The sequence below is a fragment of the Rhinoderma darwinii genome, chromosome 1, assembly GCF_050947455.1.
Source record: "Rhinoderma darwinii isolate aRhiDar2 chromosome 1, aRhiDar2.hap1, whole genome shotgun sequence".
NCBI lineage: Eukaryota > Metazoa > Chordata > Amphibia > Anura > Rhinodermatidae > Rhinoderma > Rhinoderma darwinii.
Window position 1 is genome coordinate 403105130 of NC_134687.1, and position 20677 is coordinate 403125806.

The 20677-nt window shown below is 41.2% G+C and overlaps 1 protein-coding gene across 1 annotated transcript in view; it reads right to left on the minus strand.

Annotated features, from left to right (window-relative positions):
• SPTLC1 (serine palmitoyltransferase long chain base subunit 1) overlaps positions 1-20677 on the minus strand; it is an 89179-nt gene that overhangs the window by 12039 nt on the left and 56463 nt on the right. Inside the window, exons 9-12 of the mRNA XM_075828859.1 lie at positions 18982-19089; positions 9005-9100; positions 7707-7803; positions 6653-6707 (exon numbers count right to left, since the gene is read on the minus strand). Coding sequence (XP_075684974.1) covers positions 6653-6707; positions 7707-7803; positions 9005-9100; positions 18982-19089 — 356 coding nt within the window. The remainder of the gene's footprint in view (positions 1-6652; positions 6708-7706; positions 7804-9004; positions 9101-18981; positions 19090-20677) is intronic.

Below are 20677 nucleotides of genomic sequence, written 5' to 3' on the forward strand. Positions count from 1 at the left end.
CGCATCTCCAAGAATGTGTTACTTTTTAGTGATACCCTCCCAGAGTTACCTTTAGGGCATAATCCCACACCACCATCCATACAGGCAATGCCTAATCCTTAATTATGGCAACAATTGGGGATAATGACGGTGGGGGATGTGTATACGGACGGGGCATTTCTAACCCTCCTTCAATGCAGGAGATCCACCATCTCACCCGGTTGTAATGGTACAGATATTTTCTGCTTCGCCATGCCTTTCACTCTCAGTTCCCACCCAATACTACTACCATATCGATGTACCCTTTAAAAGGGCTACTGAAGTTGCAGGGCCCTAGGGGTCTTATCTCTGCACTGTACACTCATTTGTTGTCTACTAAAGTGGCCTCGACTCCATTGCCGGTGTATGACAAATGGTTACTGCAGATCGCAGTTTTATCTTCAGGAGTAAGATCTGGGGTTTTAAGCTCTCACCTTACAGTCTCTCCGGCTATTAATAGTAAAATTATTCAGATGTGTATCTTACATCAGGCCTATCTAACCCCTACTAGATTATATAAAATGGGTAGAATGTCCTCTTCGGCTCACCATAGATGTTACCGCTTAGAGGCAGACTTCTGGCACCTTATGTGGGACTGCCCTTACATCTCTACCCTACTGGTCACAAGTGTTCGATTTTCTTACATCCCTTCTACCTGATATTCTACCTAATTCTCCCAAAACTGTATTATTTGGACTTTTGGATGAAGAAATATGGACATATTATATTTCTATATTCTTAAAGAAAACATTGTTCTTGGACAGGAAGGTTATAGCACTACATTGGATGAGAGATATCACAGTGGCAGGCATTAGTTAACACTATCATACCTTATGAGCGCCTGGTTTATCAGCATCGCGGCTGTCTTGACAAATTTGGGGTTTGTGGTTGGATACTGCTGAAACTCTAGATGCAGAAGACTCTTGATTCACCCATCGAGTCTCTAATTTTACTTCCATTGCTTACATAACTTACTCTTTAATAGTCTTTATCTGCACATATTTTTAAGTGGCTTAGACTACAGGTTTTGTTGTTAATGTTTCTACTGGTTTGTACTTAGAAATGTTGCTAACACATTCTACTCATTTCTACTATGTGATATTGATTGTACCATTCTATCTGTACACTGAAGATTTTGTACTATGTTTTCATGATATTGTCTGCAACGTTTTAAATAAGTTATTAAAAAAAACAAAACACTTTACATAAAAACCATTAATAATCAGTGAGCATGTGAAGAAAAGTCTGATAAAAATGTAATCATTATGTTTATTTTGGATTTGTGTACAATATACACTATGAAGCACTGGTTTCTGATTCAAAACCATTCCTACGGTCACAATCAATTTAATTTATGAGATAATGTTAAATGACCCAAATGGTCTTAGAAAAAATTTGACTTAACTGGTTGAAGACGCAGGACGAGAATGCTCGTCCTGAGCGGCGGGTCGTTGCCGCATTAGGACGAGCATTCTCGTCCTGCAGTTAAACTGTCACCGCTTGTAAACAAATGGTGACAGGAAAGTGACTTCAGCTGTCAGACAGCTGAGCGTCACAGCTATCGGCGGTGGGACCAATCACGGCTCTCCCCCCCCGTGGATCGCTGTGATTGGTCAGTCACTCCAGACTGACCAATCACAGCAGAAAAGTGAATTGCCGCCCTTCCTCTGTGACGGATCTCCTAATTTCTGTCACAGTTGTGACAGTTCTGAGGAGATCGGACCAGAGTGAATTTAGTGTGTCCCCTCACGTGAAATACAGCACACAAAGCCGTTTAACCCCATAGAGCTCCCCAATCCACCTGCCCTTCCCTCTCCTTTTGCCAAGTTACTTCCTTTGTTAAAAAAATCAACAAAAAAAAATCTAAAAAAATTATATGTAGTGTAGGATATATATAGGTGATTATTTTTTATATATTATATATACACACACACACACACACACACACACACACATATATATATATACACGTGTATATTATATACATACATACGCTATATAGTATATATATATATATATATATATATATATATATATTAAATATACGCTATATATATCGTACGCAGACGTCCGAAAAAGTGTTAACCCTTCCTGCGCTGACTTTTTAGGCGCGATTTTTTGTTTTAGCATAAAATAAAAAGTTCACATTTTAAATCTAAAAAATTTTAGTAGTAGTTTAGGTAGGTTTACATATACACGCATACACCAGGTTTCTGACGACATTTCAGACGTCGTTTTTTTATTTGTCATAAAATTTTAAAAAAAGTATACATTTATGGCTAAACAGAATTACACTGTGGAGGAGGCCTACGCCATGCTGTGTTCAGACACAGACACGGAAACCGCCAGTGAGGATGAGGAACACTTCCTTATTTTGTCATCCTCTAGCGATAGTGAGGAACCCCCACAAAGGCGGAGTAGGCAGAGTGACAGTCACTCAAGTGACTCCAATTGGGTGCCCCCAAATATTTTTTCACCCCAAATTCCTGAATTCACTTATGCCCCAGGAATAAAAATGGATACCACTGGGTACACTGAATGAAAAAATTTTCACATTTTCTTCACGGAGGAATTGGTGAACCTAATGGTCACGCAAACAAATCTTTATGCCGAACAATACCTGGCCAGTCACCCCGCGTCATATTACGCTAGAGGCCAGAAGTGGCATCCAACATGTGCTGCAGAAATTAAAAAGTTCTGGGGGCTCCTTCTTAATATGGGGCTTATTAAGAAACCCACCATACGGTCCTACTGGTCGACCAACGTTTTGTATGCTACCCCAATGTACAGGGCTGTAATGGTGAGAACTCGGTTTGAGGCAATATTGAGATTCCTCCATTACACTGACAACAGCCAGTGCCCTCCGCCTGGTGACCCCAACCAGGACAGGTTATTTAAAATTAGGCCGCTCATTTCACTTCTGAGTGAAAAATTTTCAGAGGCATACACACCTAATAAAAATATTGCCATAGATGAGTCACTCGTTCTCTTCAAAGGAAGGCTACGCTTTAGGCAATACTTGCCAAGTAAAAGGGCAAAATACGGGATCAAAATTTATAAGCTCTGTGAGAGTGAAAGTGGATACACTCACAGATTTCGAATTTACGAGGGAAAAGACTCCCAAATCTGCCCAACAGAGTGTCCCCCTGTCCTCAATATAAGCGGCAAAATTGTGTGGGACCTTTTGTACCCCCTACTAGATAAAGGTTATAACCTTTATATAGATAATTTCTATACTAGCGTCCCACTGTTCCACTACCTATTTGATAAAAATACAGTCGCCTGTGGCACAATACGGAGGAATCAAAAGGGCCTCCCAAAAAATTTGGTCGACCAGAAACTGAGACCTGGTGATAGCAGGTCATTGTCTAATGGGACTGTGATGGTGACCAAATTTAGGGATAAAAAAAAGATGTTTTTATCATCACGTCCATTCATGGGGACAGCAGCACCCCTGTTCCAGTAAGAGGGCGTAATGCCACCGCCCTCAAGCCTGTGTGTATACAGGAATATAACCAGCACATGGGTGGCGTAGACCTGGCAGATCAAATGCTACAGCCATACAGCGCAATGAGGAAGTCCCGCGTATGGTACAAGAAGACTGCAGTGCACCTCATACAAACAGCGCTGTACAATTCTTTTATTATTTATCGGAAGTCATGGAATAAAGCACGGTATCTTGAATACCAGGAAAAAGTAATAAAGCAACTACTTTTCAAAGACCGAGCAGAAGAGGCTGCAAGTACATCCCATAGCAGCGAGGCCAGCACTTCCCAAGTGAAGTGCCCCCCACTGAGAAAAAGAGAAGACCATACAAAAAATGTTGCGTCTGTTATAAAAACGGAATGCGAAAAGACACGGGCTATCAGTGTGAGACTTGTCCTGATAAGCCAGGATTGTGTATCAAGGACTGTTTTCGCGCCTACCATTCCTCCCTAAATTATTAATTTTATGACTTACTCTACTTTTTTTTTTACCCATTTTTGGCCTTTCATCCCTATTTCCGGTACATTATTGCCCATTTATGAATTGGAATTTAACCTAAAAAAAACCTAAATACTTCATTATACCCCTAGATGAATACTAGTACATTATTGCCCATTTATGAATTGGAATTAAACCTAAAAAAATAACTAAATACTTCATTATACCCCTAGATGAATACTGAAGGACAGTGTTTTCTGCTCAGTCACTTCAGAAAGTCTGCAAATAAATTGTGCCTGGAATTCATCTAACTAGGCCCAAAAAGCCACAAGGCGCTCCTTCAGTTTTATCCTCTCCCATAATTCTAGCTAAAAAAAACGACATGGTCAACATAATCACTATACCCCTAAATGAATACTTTCAGGGTGTAGTTTCCAAAATGGTGTAACTTTTTTGGAGTTTCCACTGTACTGGCACCTCAGTGGCTCTGTAAACATGACATGACACCGAAAACCATTCCAGCAAAATCTGTTCTCAAAAAGCCAAATGGCACTACTTCCCTTCTGAGCCCTGCCGTGGGTCCAAACAGCAGTTTACGGGAATACCTCATATGTGGTTGTAATCAGGAGAAGTTTATTTACAAATTTTGTGGTTCTTTTTCTCCTTTATTCCTAGTAAAAATTTAAAATGTCTAAGTTTTTTCAGAAAAAAAGTAGATTTTCATATTCATGGCCGAATTCCACTAAATTCTGCAAATAACCTGTGGGGTCAAAATGCTCACTATACCCCTAGGAAAATTCCTTGAGGGGTGTACTTTCTAAAATGGGGTCGCTTTTGGGGGGTTTCCACTGTTTTGGTACCTCCAGGACGTTGCAAACGCGACATGGCACTGAAAATCATTCCAGCAAAATCTGTGCTCCAGAATCCAAATGGCGCTGTTTCCCTTCTGAGCCCTGCCGTGGGTCCAAACAGCGGTTTATTACCACATATGCGGTATTCCCGTAATCGGGAGAAGTTGCTTTACAAATTTTGTGGTTCTTTTTCTCCTTTATTTCTAGTAAAAATTAAAAAGGTCTACGTTTTTTCAGAAAAAAGGTGGACTTTCAATTTTACAGACTATTTCCAATAATGTCACGAGAAAACATTCTCAGAATCACTTGGATAGGTAAAAGCGTTCTGGAGTTATTACCACATAAAGTAACACGTCAGATTTGAAAAAAAATCGGCTGTGTCCTGAAGGCCAAAACAGGCTGTGTCCTTAAGGGGTTAAAATGGATGAGAGAAACATAAAAAAATGAATAAAATAAAACTGTGCCGACCGCACAATACTGCTGGGTGTCTTTGGTGGTGGATCATGGGATTGAAGACATCTGCCACATTTCTTGTGAAGTTTAAAATTGCCCAAGGGCTTATGAACACCACTTGTCCAGATGATATTTTTCAAAGGAATATGTGACAGTAATGTGTGTGTGTGTAGTGTTTCATGCAATGATCTGTTTAAGCATGTGACGTTTTCACACTCGTTTCTTATGTGCTGTGTGACCTAGCTCAATACAAAGAAGCCTGCTTAGTAATATCTATGAATCTTTAAACTATTCGTGAAGAAAATCAGCAACATTCTTCAAACTACTGGATCACCTCTGACATCCCTCCATAATCTTCTTACCAGCTTAGGCTCAGAACTATTTGAAACAGGCTCTTGAAGTGTGGTTTTTGAGCTACTGGTTTTTGTTTTTTTATACAGGGATTTTACATGAAGTCTAAGGACTCATGCACACGAACGTGTTTTTGCGGCAGCAATTCAGCCGCAAATGTGGGGAGTGAATTGCGGACCCGTTCATTTCTATGGGCTCATGCACACGACCGTGGTTTCGACGGTCTGTGCATTGGCCGGAAACCCGGGCCGCAAAAAGATAGGACAAGTCATTATACGGTCCGGGTTTGCGGTCTGGGCTCATTGAAATCAATGTGTGCACGGTCCATGAATTGCGGGCGTACCACGGATGACTCAGCGGCCGTCCGTGCCGCAATCACGGGCTGCGCACACGGCTACGTGTGCATGAGGCTTAAAGAGGCTCTGTCACCACATTATAAGTGCCCTATCTCCTATATAAGGAGATCGGCGCTATAATGTAGGTGACAGTAATGCTTTTTATTTAAAAAAAACGATCACCACTTTATTAGCAATTTTAGTACAACGCCCACTTGGGCATTAAGCAACTCATTAGCATAAATCTAAAACCGCTAATAAAGTGGTGAAAACAGATCGTTTTTTTCTAAATAAAAATCACTGCTGTCACCTACATTATAGCGCCAATCTCCTTATGTAGGAGATAGGGCACTTATAATGTGGTGACAGAGTCTCTTTAAGGCCCTGTTCACATGTTTTTTTTGCAGGCAGAAAAAAAATGTGCCTCAGAATTCCTTCAGGAATTTTGAGGCAGATATTGAACTGCCTGCGCTTATTTCCTGCGTTTTTGCCTGCGGCCTTAGAATCGAATGCAAGGACTGCAGGCAAAAAAACGCTGTGGAAAAAGATCAGAAACGAGCGCCATGGGTTTTTTTATGCCTCCCATTGATTTCAATAAGGGGCGATTTCAACGGTTTTTTGGTGCGAATATCGACGCAGTTTCTTCCTCAAAATCGGCACCAAAAACCTCTGTGTGAACTGACCCTAAAGGAAAGGTTAATGGACATATTCTATACATACCCTTGCAAAGCTTTATTGATTCTTTGGCACTTTTCTTTTAAGGTGTGGAATATTTCTATTAACAAATAAAATAAAAATAAGTAAAGAAATGTAAGAATGTAATAAAACAATTTTAATGAAAAATGTTCGTTCCCAACATAAGAAAACCAAAAGGCACAGCAGTATCAGAAGAAAACAAATCATATTTTGTAGAACTTGTGGCATCGCTCATTTTGAAAACTAAACCCAAGGAAGAAATTGAACAAAAGTTTAAAAAAAACTCTTGACAAAGTTGATTTCAATAAGTAAATAATTATAAAATGTGTAAAAACCAAGTATAGCGTTTTAAACATTTGCTAGAAAAGAAAGCATACATTATTGGTTAAATTGGCCACTCAGGCCAACAGTATATTTTCAGTACCAGAAAGTGTGCACAAAGCCACTTTAAATATGCCTCTGCTGAAAGTTTGAGCCTGTGAAAGAGTATGCGGAAAAAAATAAAAACTAAAGATACACCAAGCCTTGTAGATTTCCATTCACACACATTCAATAGCTGCAAACTGCTATAGGAAATCCATGGCAGCGACCGAAGACAAAATGATAGAAGGGTCTTTGGCAGGCCGCAAATCTAGACTTCATGCCATTGATGCCTTTTGGAGAAACAATAAAACAATACACAGATCAATACTGCAGCTTGTTATGGGAAGCAGTTTTGTAATCGGACATACCGCTAATAGTTTAGCGGAGCTTCAATGATGTAGTAGGAGATTTTTTCCTATATATTAGATTTCTGTCCACTAGCTGGTATAAAGTTGAAACTTCCCAGAATGCAAATCCCCAGTATAAGATCTGTGCAGCAGTCAGAAAACGATTGCTGGGAGATTTCAGCTCTTAAGCCTGTAGAATTGGGAATGCAGCTCTGGGCTAGAAACTCAGGGTCAGTAAAAGGGAAGCAATAAAATGTATTTATAAAATTATTTAGCTTTTTGTGCAGATTTCTTCTACAGTTTAAAGGCAACAGACAGCCATCATGTAAAACACATAAGATGCCGACCTCAATCCTATTAATCAATACCTGAGGTTTCCTCCATAACGTTAAGACCTTCAATAGCAGCAGAAGCCAGCAGAGGAGGAAGAGATGCGGAGAAACAGTAACCTTGGCCAGAAAGTCTCTAAGAAATATATAAAGAATACATTATAGAAAAAAAAAAAAAAAAAAGTTTTGTTATTTTCAATACCACATATATTTAACGGCTACGAAGCGTAGAAATACCCGCATTTTCTAGCTGCAGTCCATCACACCTCACTGTAGACCACTCTGCTACTTACATGATGTCAACAGTTCCTACACACTGCAGAATAGTGAAGGGACTGTATTTAGTACATTTTCAATATTTATAGATACATATACAATAACCAGATTAATATAAAGAAGAAAAGAAAATCTTAAATCAATATCTCCTAGAACCCTACAAATAAGTAGAGCAGCTATATCTAGTGCTTAATTCTGCTCCTGTCAGGTCCGCAGGTCTGACGGGTTCAGTGTCAGCGGGTCCTGCGTGACTGACATGCAGGATCGAGCTGCTATCGATCACATCTAAGTTCATACCTTAGATGTGTTGGATAACAGGTGGATCCTGCGTGTCAGAGTCACGCAGGACCCGCGGTCACCGAACCAGTCAGACCTGCGGACCTGACGGGAGCAGAATGAAGCACTAGATATAGCTGCTCTGTATATAGTATACAGAGCAGCTGTAACTCAAAAAGTAATAATTTTTTAACTAAAAACGAATTATAAAGTTGCACCAATCGCACGGATTGACCTTTTTATTTATTTAATAAATAAATAAAATATATAAAAAAAAAAAAAAAAAAAAAAAAAAAAAAAAGACCTTTGTGCTTTCCAAGAATCATACGATTTTCAATGAATGAGGACCTCCGCAGATCATGAGAACGGGGACTTCGAACCCCCAGATCCTTCTAACTGCACCCCCCCCACGGAGGAAAGGGAGAAGAGCATGAATAAAGGGGCAGTCTAGCATGTGCCCGCCGCTCTATTCTCTGTCTATGAGAATGACGGAAACAGCTGAGCACTGTATTCGGCTATTTCCCTCATTTTCATTGATTTTGGATTGAGTGTTAGCACGCATGCTTGACTACCGCCCCATTCAACACACCCCTTAATGCGGTCGAGCAATGAGGAGGAACAGGAGCTTTGGGACCCCCGTTCTCAAATTCGATAGGGATTCCAGCAGTAGGGCCCCCTGCAGTCAGACAAATTATCACCTATCCTGTGGATAGGTCATAATTAATGATTCTGGGAAAACGCCTTTAAATGGCTTTCTAAAAATCAGAAAAGAATTTAGTACATACCTGATGATCAATAACAAATGATCGGCCACAGCAAAAACCTCCGATGGAAGCCAGAGCATTCTCCATATTTGCGCTTATCAAGTCAATGTCATCAATCTAAAAGGAAAGAAGAAACAATGCAACCATTTCATTCTTCGTTTTAAGCATGTATGACATAATTACGTATGTTACACTTGAAATACATTCCACCATGCGTTTATATAAAATGTATTCCTGGAACTAAATGTTTAGCCGTGGCAGTTTAGTTGCGGGGATTTGTTGTGCACATTGAAAACCTTATATACACGTAGTAGATTATTTGGCTGTAGATTATTTTATTTTTTTTAAAATCTGCAGCATACCTATTCTGGTGTGGATGTTAAGTGTATTTAGACTACAGATTTCACTTCTTGCATTGCAAGAGGTAAAGTCTGCAACAAATGTAGAAAAAAAATAAAATAATCAAGGACTTCACAAAACAGATTTGTTGTGTAAGGACAGGGCTCTGAAATTCTGTACTGAAGCGCAGTACAATGCAAGTGAAGGAATTTATCAAACCCTATGCGCACAGTCAGTATAAATCTGCAGCACTTTCTAGGCATGCAGCAGATTTTCAAAATCAGCAGAATGTCCTCCCTATCTTTTGCTAATTTTTGCCAAGGATTACATTAATTGCAATGCGGGAAATCTGCGGCCACATTTGCATGTAAATTTCATTGTGGATTTCGGTGCAAATTTTATGACTGGTCCCGCAGCTTATTTCATACCGAGCCTAAAACTCTATTTATTTATGCTGCTTAAAAAGTGCCTACGTAATTCACAGCGCTGCATAGAAGTTGTCATCACGGACTGTGCCCAGTAAAGCTTACAATCTAAAATCCCTCATCAGTAGGTTTTTGAAGTGTAGTAGGAAACCGGAGTACCGATGGGAAACCTATGAAAAGGCAGGGAGCACATACATATTCCATGTGGAGGTTTTCCTTGGTCAGATTTGATCCCAGGACTCAAGCAGGTAAGCCAACAGTATGACCAAAGCTTAAAGTATATGTCTACCTATGCAGCCATTTAAAAAAAAAAAAAATTGTAGTTTTTTTTGCTCATATGCATCCAAAATAAAAAAAAATAGGCATATTTGCAAATACTCGCATACCGTTATTTTGTCAATTTCTATGCAGACCTACAAGTCTATATGATCACAGACTACAAAAAAATCCTACGTAACCTGATCCTGCAGTCATGCGTTACACCATTCCCTTCCTTACCGCTTTCCAAATTTATGTATGAAGTAGACGAAAGAGAAAAAAAACTGAAAAATAGAAAGCGAGAAAGAAGTCTGACAGGTGAAGTGAATAACATTGATTATCTTGGAACAAATGACACCTGTCAAGGGGTGGGATGGCTGTATTAGGCAGCAAGTGAATAGTCGGTTCTTGAAATTAATGTATTGGAAAAATGGGCAAGCATAAGGATCTGAGGGACTTCGACAAGGAGCAAATGGCTCGACAACTTTGTCATCTACAAAACAAGTCTTGGTCATGGGCGCTCAAGGCTCCTTAATTCGCATGGCGAGCAAAGGCTAGCAGTCTGGCCCAATGCCACAGAATTGCTACTGTAGAACAAATTGCTGAAAAGTTCTCTTCAAAATCGCTCCAAATCAAGAGTTAAGTTACTTGTAAAATTTGGGATTACTGTATAGAAAAAAAAAGCATTACGCCAAAAAGATTAGTTATTAAAAAAAATTCTTAGAGATTCTTTAGAAAAAAAAAAAAGGTAATTCAAATTAGAACATTAAAGGGGTAGTCCCATTTCATACAAATTATGGCTTATCCACTGGCCACCACACTCAGGCAGGGACTCAATTCCAAGGTGGCAGGGAGTAAGGAAACAGCCAAGCTACGCTGTTTCAGTAACTCGAGTAAATAGAACTGGGAACCCGGTTCGAGAGAGGTGTGGGTTCCGGAGCTGGCCATAAATGTCTAGGATGGCAATACCCCTTTAAATTAATAAAGATCAATTACAAAAGATCAAGTGGCTAAGCTGAAGTCTGGACTTGATGAAAATATTTCTGACAATAGCACTGGACCAGACGTTTTGTACTAAACGTAATAACTCCATAAATCTGTTTTAATTGGCTAGGGATGAATGAAGGCAGCCTTGGACTACAGATTTACAAAACTATTTTCTGAGACAACATTATAACCACACGTACCAAGGATTTACAACAAGGGTTCATATGTTAAATAATGACTTTTTTGTGCAGAGGTTCAAAAGAGCCAAAAAACGCTCAGCACCAGTTTTCGTGGGACTCTTGCTTGTAGTCCTTCATGATAACGTAAATGGACTGAAAAGCAATTTATTAGCCATAAAATTAATTTCAATTTCCTCTGCTGAAAGCAGAATGAAGCCCCATTGTGTATTCTGAAATCCTTCTACCCTGCTCATGATTTGGAAATGCCATATCAATGCACAAGATGACTACAAAAATACACAAATTATGTTACGTAATACCCTCGTCCATATGACATGTGCTTAGCTTATAGTTTTAGAGCAAGTAATAGGTTATATATGGATTAAATTACTCTAATTTGTCCCAATGTGCTGAGCCTCAACTAGGCAATGGAATGTAGTTAAAATACACAAGGCAGACACCAAACATGTAGAACTTGGGGAAGATTTACTAAGCAAAATGCACCAGAATTCTGTGCGCCAAATTTATTATGTGTTTCAGACACATTTTGCACCTTCCTAGACAGTTTTGAAAAGGGCCTAAAGGGAAAGAAAACAAGACAAAAAAAAACACTGGCTACGAGGAGTTGTAAAATGTGCATGATTTATTAATGGTGCACCACTTTTTTGCGCAAAATATCGATGTAAAGAACGCCAGTCACGAGGTGTCGTAAGGAGGAGAAAAATATCTAACATGTCCAGCAAGAAGCGCCAAATGTATCATACAGCATGCGCCATTGTGAAGTTTCTGCCTGTCTGGTCTAGTTTCATCCTGCCTAACTTTAAAGGAAACCTGTCACCAGAATTTCACCTATTGAACTTTACTTATCCCTCACTGGCCGCTACTATCAAAAGTTCATTGCAGTTATCCCCTCTCCTAAACTCCTCTTCCAACTGTAGATAACGGTCTGCAAACATTTCACGCTTTTTATCATAAGGCTATGTTCACACGGGGTATTTTGCCGAGTTTTTTGACGCGGAAACCGCGTTGCAAAACTCGGCAGAAACGGCCCGAGAACGCCTCCCATTGATTTCAATGGGAGGCGTCGGCATCTTTCCCGCGAGCAGTAAAACTGCCTCGCGGGAAAAAGAAGCGACATGCCCTATCTTCGGGCGCTTCCGCCTCCGACCTCCCATTGACTTCAATGGGAGGCAGGAGAAAGCGTATTTCTCGCTGTTTTATGCCCGCGGCGCTCAATGGCCGCGGGCGAAAAACGGCGCGATAATTGCCGCGAAAATCGGCGTGCAGGGAGAGGAATATCTGCCTCAAAGTTCCAAACGGAATTTTGAGGCAGATATTCCTCCCCCAAAATACTCCGTGTGAACATAGCCTTATACTCCGGTGTCCCTTTGTGCACACACGCCACAAGAGGACATCAAGGCACAAGCGTGGGATTGTGTATGTGCTGGGGGACGGCGAGGAGCTGTCAATCAAAAGTAAGGAGGCGGGGTAAACTCGGAAAGACTTGAGGAATGAAAATACGACTCTTATGCTCTTATGTCCGGCGTCCACTTCAGTTTACCTCCGGCGTGTTGAAGAAAAGCCGGAGGCAAACTGATGCTAGAACGGATTCCATTGTTTTCTATGGGATCAGTTGTGGCGCCGCACTTCCCTGGGAGCCGGATCTAAAAAAGTTACATGCAGCGTTTTTGGTTCCGGCTCCCAGGTAGGTCCGGCGCCGTATACTATCTATGTTAATGGTGGCTGGATGAACACCGGGTGCTGCCGCATGCACCTTCCGGCAGCACCCGGCGGGAAGGTGGATGTGAGCTAGGAGCGGAATCTTCGGTCCTAACATTGCCGGGGATTCCGCTCCAGGCGGGGACCCTGACAACTACCCTCCCACCCAGGGCCGGCCTTCGGGGTGTGTGACCTGTGGCATTGCACATGGCGCATTACCCCAGCAGGTGGAAGGGGGCGCTGTGCTGGCTCCCTTCCCCTGCTCGTTTCAGAAGCGCACGGGCCCGACGACTCAGCAGTCACCTTTCCACCCTGCCGCTTCTTCACTCGGTGACGTCGTTGCCGCTGTAGCAGCCATAGCGGCGACACCGGGCATGAGGGCGCCCGCCGGAATGGGGGACAGGACCACCCATGGCAGGCGACGCCGCTAGCAGCTGCTGCTACAACGGTAGCGATGCCACTATAGCAGAGGAGGGAGGTATCTCCCTGCTCTGCTATCTACTAGCACCACTGTAGCTTCCTGAAGGAGCGGAATTCCCGTGTGGCCGGGGATTCCGCTCTTGGAGCGCTCCGCTTGATGTCTCTGTCCATATATGGACAATGACATCAGGGGAAACTCCTGAAGCGGAATCCCCGTCCACAGCGTTGCCGACTGTGACCGGTGAATTCCACTCCAAGATAAGCCAGTGACGTCACTGTCCATATAAAGACAGAGACATGAAGGGGGAGCGCTCCAGGAGCGGAATCCCCGGCCAAAGGGGGCTGGGTGGCGCTACCGACAAGGGGGCTGGGTGGCATTATATACAGAAGGCACTGCGACATTATATACAGGGGCATGTGTGGCACTATATACAGGGGGGCGTGTGGCACTATATACAGGGGGCACTGCGGTATTATCTACAGGAGGTGTGGTGTGTGGCACTATATACAGGGCACATTTTCAGAGCCAAGACTACCATTTTGTGGACCAGTGTGGTAAAAACTGATGTTAAAAAACGGATGACAACTAGACAACTAACGACAACTGATGGTTTTGTAGTAAAAATCTTGAAAAAGTCGGATGGCAACTGATACATTTTTGCATCAGTTGTAATCACTTGACAAAAAAAAACTGATGCGGATTCAACTGATATATGTGAACGCACCCCAAGGTTCCCTTTAAGATAGGATTAAAAAAAGCTTTCTCCTAGTCTTCTGCGATTTCCAAAGATAGATGTAACCAGATTAACCAAAAAAACTAAAAGTGCATTTACACATGCCGTTTTGAGTTTCTTTTTTTGCTGTAATTAACCCAAGATTTTGCACAAATTGCAGCCTAGAAAAAATAAGAAAATAAAAATTAAGAAATAAAAATAAAAAAAGGCTAAAAAAATAAAATAAAAAAAAACCCAAAAACAGAACGTGTAAATACACCATGACTTATTGCAACCTATTGAGGCCTTGTACTAAAATAAAAAATTCAAGTTTTTCCCCATTATTCTTTACTCAATACCCCATAATGACAAAGCAAAAACAGAATGTTAGTAATCTTGCTAATTTACTGAAAAGGAAAAACTAAAATATTGCATTGACATAAGTACTCAGACCCTTTACTCAGTACTTAGTTGAAGCACCTTTGGCAGCAATAACAGCCTCCAGTCTTCTTGGGTATGATGCCACAAGGTTTGCACACCTGAATTTTGGGATTTTCTGCCATTCTTCTCTGCAGATCCTCTCAAGCTCTGTCAGGTTGGATGGGGAACATTGGTGGGCAGCCATTTTCATGTCTCTCCAGAGATATTCGATTGGGTTCAAGTCAGGGCTCTGGCTGGGCCACTCAAGGATATTCACAGAGTTGTCCCTAAGCCACTCCTGTGTTGTCTTGGCTGTGTGCTTAGGGTCATTGTCTTGTTGGAAGGTGAACCTTCGGCCCAGTCTAAGGTCCAGAACACTCTGGATCAGGCTTTCTTTAAGAATATCTCTGTACTGTGCTCCATTCATATTTCCCACAACGTGACCAGTCTCCCTGTCTCAGCCACTGAAAGAACACCCTATACCACGGGTTGCTGTGGTTGTCTAGACTAGAGAGACGCTTATTAGCGTCATTTGAATTACCTAAAAACCAGCGATATTGCGTGTCTTACCCTTAACATCCATTTGTATGTTACCATCATTCATAGTAATTTTAATCCTTTTTCAACAATAGAAAACCTTCTTATTTACTCAATATGTTCTACTGATATCAGGGACAAAGACACTCACTTGTACTGCCCCAATAATTCGGTAACTAGCGATATTACGCTCTACCCTTTTAACATCTATTTATATGTTTGCATTGCATACTTAGCGATTTAGTATGTTTTAGATTACATTTCACAATTTTGTTTTATATATCTTAAATGGGTTTTTAACTAATAATATATATGCTCATATAGATTAAAATGAGAGTTCTATTGATCCCCTCAGCCGATCTTTGAAACCTCGTTTGACAGATGCATCTTTTTACAATTGTATCTATGTTACTTTTTATAAGGCAATACGGATGGTCTTCCTTTCTGGACCGGACTGGTCCATTCGTCAGGTCAGTATACAATAGTTGCACTCACCTGACGAAGGGACCAGTCCGGTCCAGAAACGCGTCGTCTTCTCAATAAAAGATCTCCTAGATCCTATGCACTTGACTCCGTTCCTGATCCTCTTCAGCCTGGCGCCGATACCCGTAATTACACTGCATTTTTTTCTCTTCACCTTCTGACTCTCACCTTGTCCCAGGTACTAAGGATTTAGCACCAAGGGACTACAGTGGGTGGCAGCCGGCGATCTACACTTCACCACCTCATAATAGTCTCGGAGGAACGCCGCCATCCCCTCACCTTTTTGCTGTCCTAACTCATTGTGCTAGTGGAGACTTTCATTGCAGCAGACATTTTTTTTGTACCCTTCTCCAGATCTGTGCCTCCACACAATCCTGTCTATGAGCTCTACAGGCAGTTCTTTCCTCCTCATGCATTGGTGTTTGCTCTGAAATGCATTGTCAGCTGTGAGACCTTATATAGACAGGGGTGTGTCTTTCCAAATCATGTCCAATCAAATGATTTTACTACAGGTCAACTCCAATCAAGGTGTAGAAACATTTCAAAGATGATCTAGAGAAATGAGACCCCAGAGATAAATTTCAAGTGTTGGGGTATGTTCACACGCTTACTAAAAAAAAAAAAGACTATAGAGTCAATGAAAACCGGCTCTAAAAACGTATCAAGAAGTGACATGCACTTCTTTGTACGGGGCGTCTTTTTATGTGCCGTTTTTTCAAAACTACGTAAAAATACGCCCCGTCGGAACAGAACGCCTTTTATCCCATTGAAATCAATGGGCAGATGTTTGGAGGCGTTCTGCTTCCGATTTTTCAGCCGTTTACAGATTAAAATAAGCCGTGTGAACATAACCTTATAGCAAACGGTCTGAATACTTCTGTCTATGTGAAATTTGAGTTATTAATTTTTAATAATTTAAAAAATTCTGTTTTTACTTTGTCATTGAGTGCAGAATGACGTTGCACCATGTTCGGCGCGGCTGCCAAATACACTGTTAATGGCCGTTAACGCGGGTAAAATGTCTCTTTATCTGTAAAATTGTGGGGCCATTAATTAATACACCCTTTATGGCCCGACAATTTTGCAGGTAAAGGGTCTTTTTACCTGCAAGAACGCGCGGCAATTAAACGGGTATTTGACAGCTGCGCCGAACATGGTGCCGGCGCATTTGTTGGCCACATCACTACCACCGGGTCAGGGTAGCTCTGTGTGGCCTTATCCTATTAGTATTCTGAGCTACAACTGTATATTACTTACCACAAAAAAACAAAAGGGGGGGGGGGGGTTGAGTTGACAACTTTGCTCTTAGGCATTATTCACACGAGCGTGACAGACTTGCATCCACAAGAAAAAAAAAATATGACCGTTTTTCATGCAAATAAACGTCTGTGTTGCGTCCGTGTGATTTCCATGTGTCATCCGTTTTTATATATATCCTCCGCAAGCACTTCCTGGCTTAGACTTTTTTTTTTCCTGCATTTCTTTTCCAAACGGACCGTGTGCGGTCTATTTTTTCCATTGACTTTAAAGGGGTTGTCCACTACCGGACAACTGATGACCTATCCACCTATGACCTATATACTAATGACCTATGCTGATGACCAAAGGGTCATCAGTATATGATCTGTGGGGGTCAGACACCCGCACCGATCAGCCGCTCCGGCTGCCTCCGGGCACTGGACGTCGATGCCAGAAGCAGGTGACTCTGGTCACAGAATAGCGGCCGAGCTGCAGCTTTGCTCCTATTCAAGTGCATAGGAGCAGAGCTGCAGTTCTGCAGCACGGCCGCTATGCAACGTACGAAGCCAACTACTTCCGGCTGTGTACATTGACATCCGGTGCCCGCCGGCAGCCAGAACAGCTGATCGGTGCAGGATCCTGTGGATAGGTCATCAGTTGTCCGGTAGTGGACAACCATTTTAACGGATGAGTCTGGTCTGCAAAAACAGACCAAAATAAGACATGCTGCGAGTTTTTCGCAACGGACACACACTCCGTGAAAACAAAACAGATGGGTGAATAGCCCCATTGAATTGCATTGGTCAGTGTGCAGTCAGTTTTTAAAACGGTCCGCACACTGTAGAGCAACACGTTTGTGTGAATAAGGCCTTTGGGTAAGCTTATCCCAGGCATTTGCTGTAATAAAATGGCTATAAAAACACGTGCAATTTATACATTACATTTTTTTCTAAATAGGACACAAAGAAAATCCACAAGAAATTTTTCAGCATATAACTTTAGATCTGTTTTAACTGAACTAGAGATTCGTGTGGAGTTGTTCAGATAGCACCAGTTTTCTCAGGTGCTCAGAATAGGCTACCAACCCAGTTGAAGAAATAGAAAGAATTGTATTCGGCATACTCTTGGAAAGGTAAAGTGAATTTATTTCGATATTTTCTTAATGCCAGTGGCTATATGTGCAACGTTTCGGTCGTGGGCCACACTGCCCACCCTATATAACTTACTTGTGTGTAACCCTAGATTTACCGATACTCTGTGCTATCTTATTTTAGATATGTCCACCTGTTTCCTCAACTGCTACGTATATACGGTCAGGATATATACTATTACCTGTTGTGTGAACACACATACATATGTACAGATGTGTATCTATACACATACAAAACATATTTCTCCAACAGGGTTACCTCCCAGGTACTTGATGCTCTGCACTGTCGCTTGATGCTAGACACTGTTCCTATTTTATATTACCCAACTTTGTACACATCTCTGTTTAGTGTATATTTTCTATAATGCATTTCATTGTAAATCTGATTATACATCCTGTATTTGTTCATGGAATTTCTATACAATATTAAATTACCTGTATGTGTTTCTTTAGTGCCCGACGAAGGTCTCACGACCGAAACGTTGCACATCTAGCCACTGGCATTACGAAAAAAATCTAAATAAATTCACTTTACCTTTCCAAGAGTGTGCCGAATAGGATTCTTTCTATGAGCTAGAGATTCATTCAAACATTTCATAAAGACTGTGCTTAAAAATATAGAAAGATGGCACTAAAATGCCGCCTACAACACAATGTACATGGATGCAATCGGCACCACCTTTTTATTGAGATGTGGCTGTCACTCTACTGGACCACTAAAGCTACACTGCAGGCAACATTCCTATTGCATTATCTGAACTTATGGTGTAGATCAGGGGGTCAGCAACCTTCAGGACCCCAGCTGTTGGGAAACTACAGTTCCCAGAATGCCCCGAGTCTTTGGCTGGAATATTATATCCCTCGACTGTCCGTGCATGCTGGGAGTTGTAGTTTCACAACAGCTAGAGTGATTAAGGTTGCTGACCCCTAGTGTAGATTGTACAGCGAGAATTTCTCTTTTTGGGAGGAGTGAGATCATCTCCATGCTTTCACAATAAAAGACGACATGTTCAAGCTTACAATAATATTAACATTTAAGACATAAGACAGAAAATGCACTTGTTTTTCCCCTTATTTTATGGTAGCAGATAGCCAATAAAATACATTGTCGTCAATAGAACAGACTTACGTTTATACCAAAGTGTTCAGTAACTCCACGTCCATGTTCCCCTAAAACTCCAAAAGAGAGGCTTTCCTCCAGAAATATTCTTACTTTGTATTTGTATTTTAGCTCAACCTGCAATTTCCAAAAGACATCAAAAGACAAAGTTTTAATTAAAAAAAAGAAAGGCATATAAATACCGGATAAAAATGTGCATGAAATACAGGACACAGCAAAACTATTCCAATAGACCCTTTGTATATGCCTGGGAACTGGTTTATATTCAAACTTTGCACCCTGTGATTATTTTTAAATAGTCACCACATAAATGGAAAAAAAATTGTGTACTACTCATCACAATGATTCCCTTTTTATTAAAAAAAAACAAACAAATAAATTAAAAAAAAAAAAAAAAAAAACACTTTAAAAGTTTATGGATAAAGAGCTTAATTTAAGAGATTATAGAAGAATTTTCATGTCACTGACTGTCTGGAAACTTTTTTACCTCTTATAAAATAAAATAATTTTTTTTTTAAAAAACGCACAGCAAGGCCTTGTTCCCACAGTGCAGGGGTGTCTTTTTTTTTTTATAAAAAATTTTTTAAGCCAAAACCAGGAACAGAACCTAAAGAGAATAAATATATAAACGGGAAGGCCTCATCAGTCTACTCTACGGATCCAATTCTGGTTTTGGCTTAAAACATGCATGTAAAATCTGCGCTGTTGGAATAAGGCCCAGTTCCTATTCTGTATCAATCCGTGTAGCCATTGGCACAGCTATAGGGGTTCAAGCGGTAGCAATCCAAATGAGCCTCATATGGAGTCACAATAATTGCCTGCTGCTGTTCAGAAATCTCAGTGGTACAGCAAAGGTTTGAAAAGTATGAAAAATGCGGTGTTTTGTTTTTTTTAAAATATTTCAAAGACAAAAGCCTTAGGCCCAATGCACATGGCCGTGGTGATTTTGCAGTCCGCAAACCAATGGATCCGTTGTCTGTATTTGTGGGCCATTTGTCCGCAAAAAACCTTCTGTAGTGCATGTGTCAACAGTATTCAAGGATTAAAAAAAAAAAAAAAAAAAAAAAAAAAAAAAAAAAGAAGAAGGGGGAGTGGGTCACATGATCGTTCAGGGGCCAAATCCCTGGCGTAGCTTGGCAGCGTATCCGCAATTGCAAACGACACGCTGACGGCAACCCGTATGCCATCCGCAATTTTCACAGTTCCATAGACGTCTGCCGCAAATACGGACAGTAAAATCACATGTGCTGAGTTTTTGTGGACCAGACTCACGGCCCCCCACTGGGATCCATAAACATCACGGTCTTGTGCACGGGGCCATATGAAGGAGTCCGTGTGCTATCCGCAAAATTGCGGCTAGAACGCTCACAAAAAAACACTGTCGTGCACATTAGGCCTTAATATAAGGTAACACATATCCAATCAGGTACCAAAATAGGCTCACTTCCATCATGAAAAGGCATCTTCAATAAAACATGTACATAATTAACGCGTTCCAGTGAAAAACTCGAACCTTAGAGGCAAGGTGTTCGGTTATAAAAACGGTGACTAGGGCTTTCAATAATAGATATTAGCCATTACTCCACTGGTCCCAAAGCAGCTCTGTTCGCCCGTCTCTCTGAGAACAGTAATTAGTGGCCTTTCTGGCCCCCAGTTCTGCTGTATAAGAGTATAATCGGAAACCCAGATGTGGACAAGCAGTAAC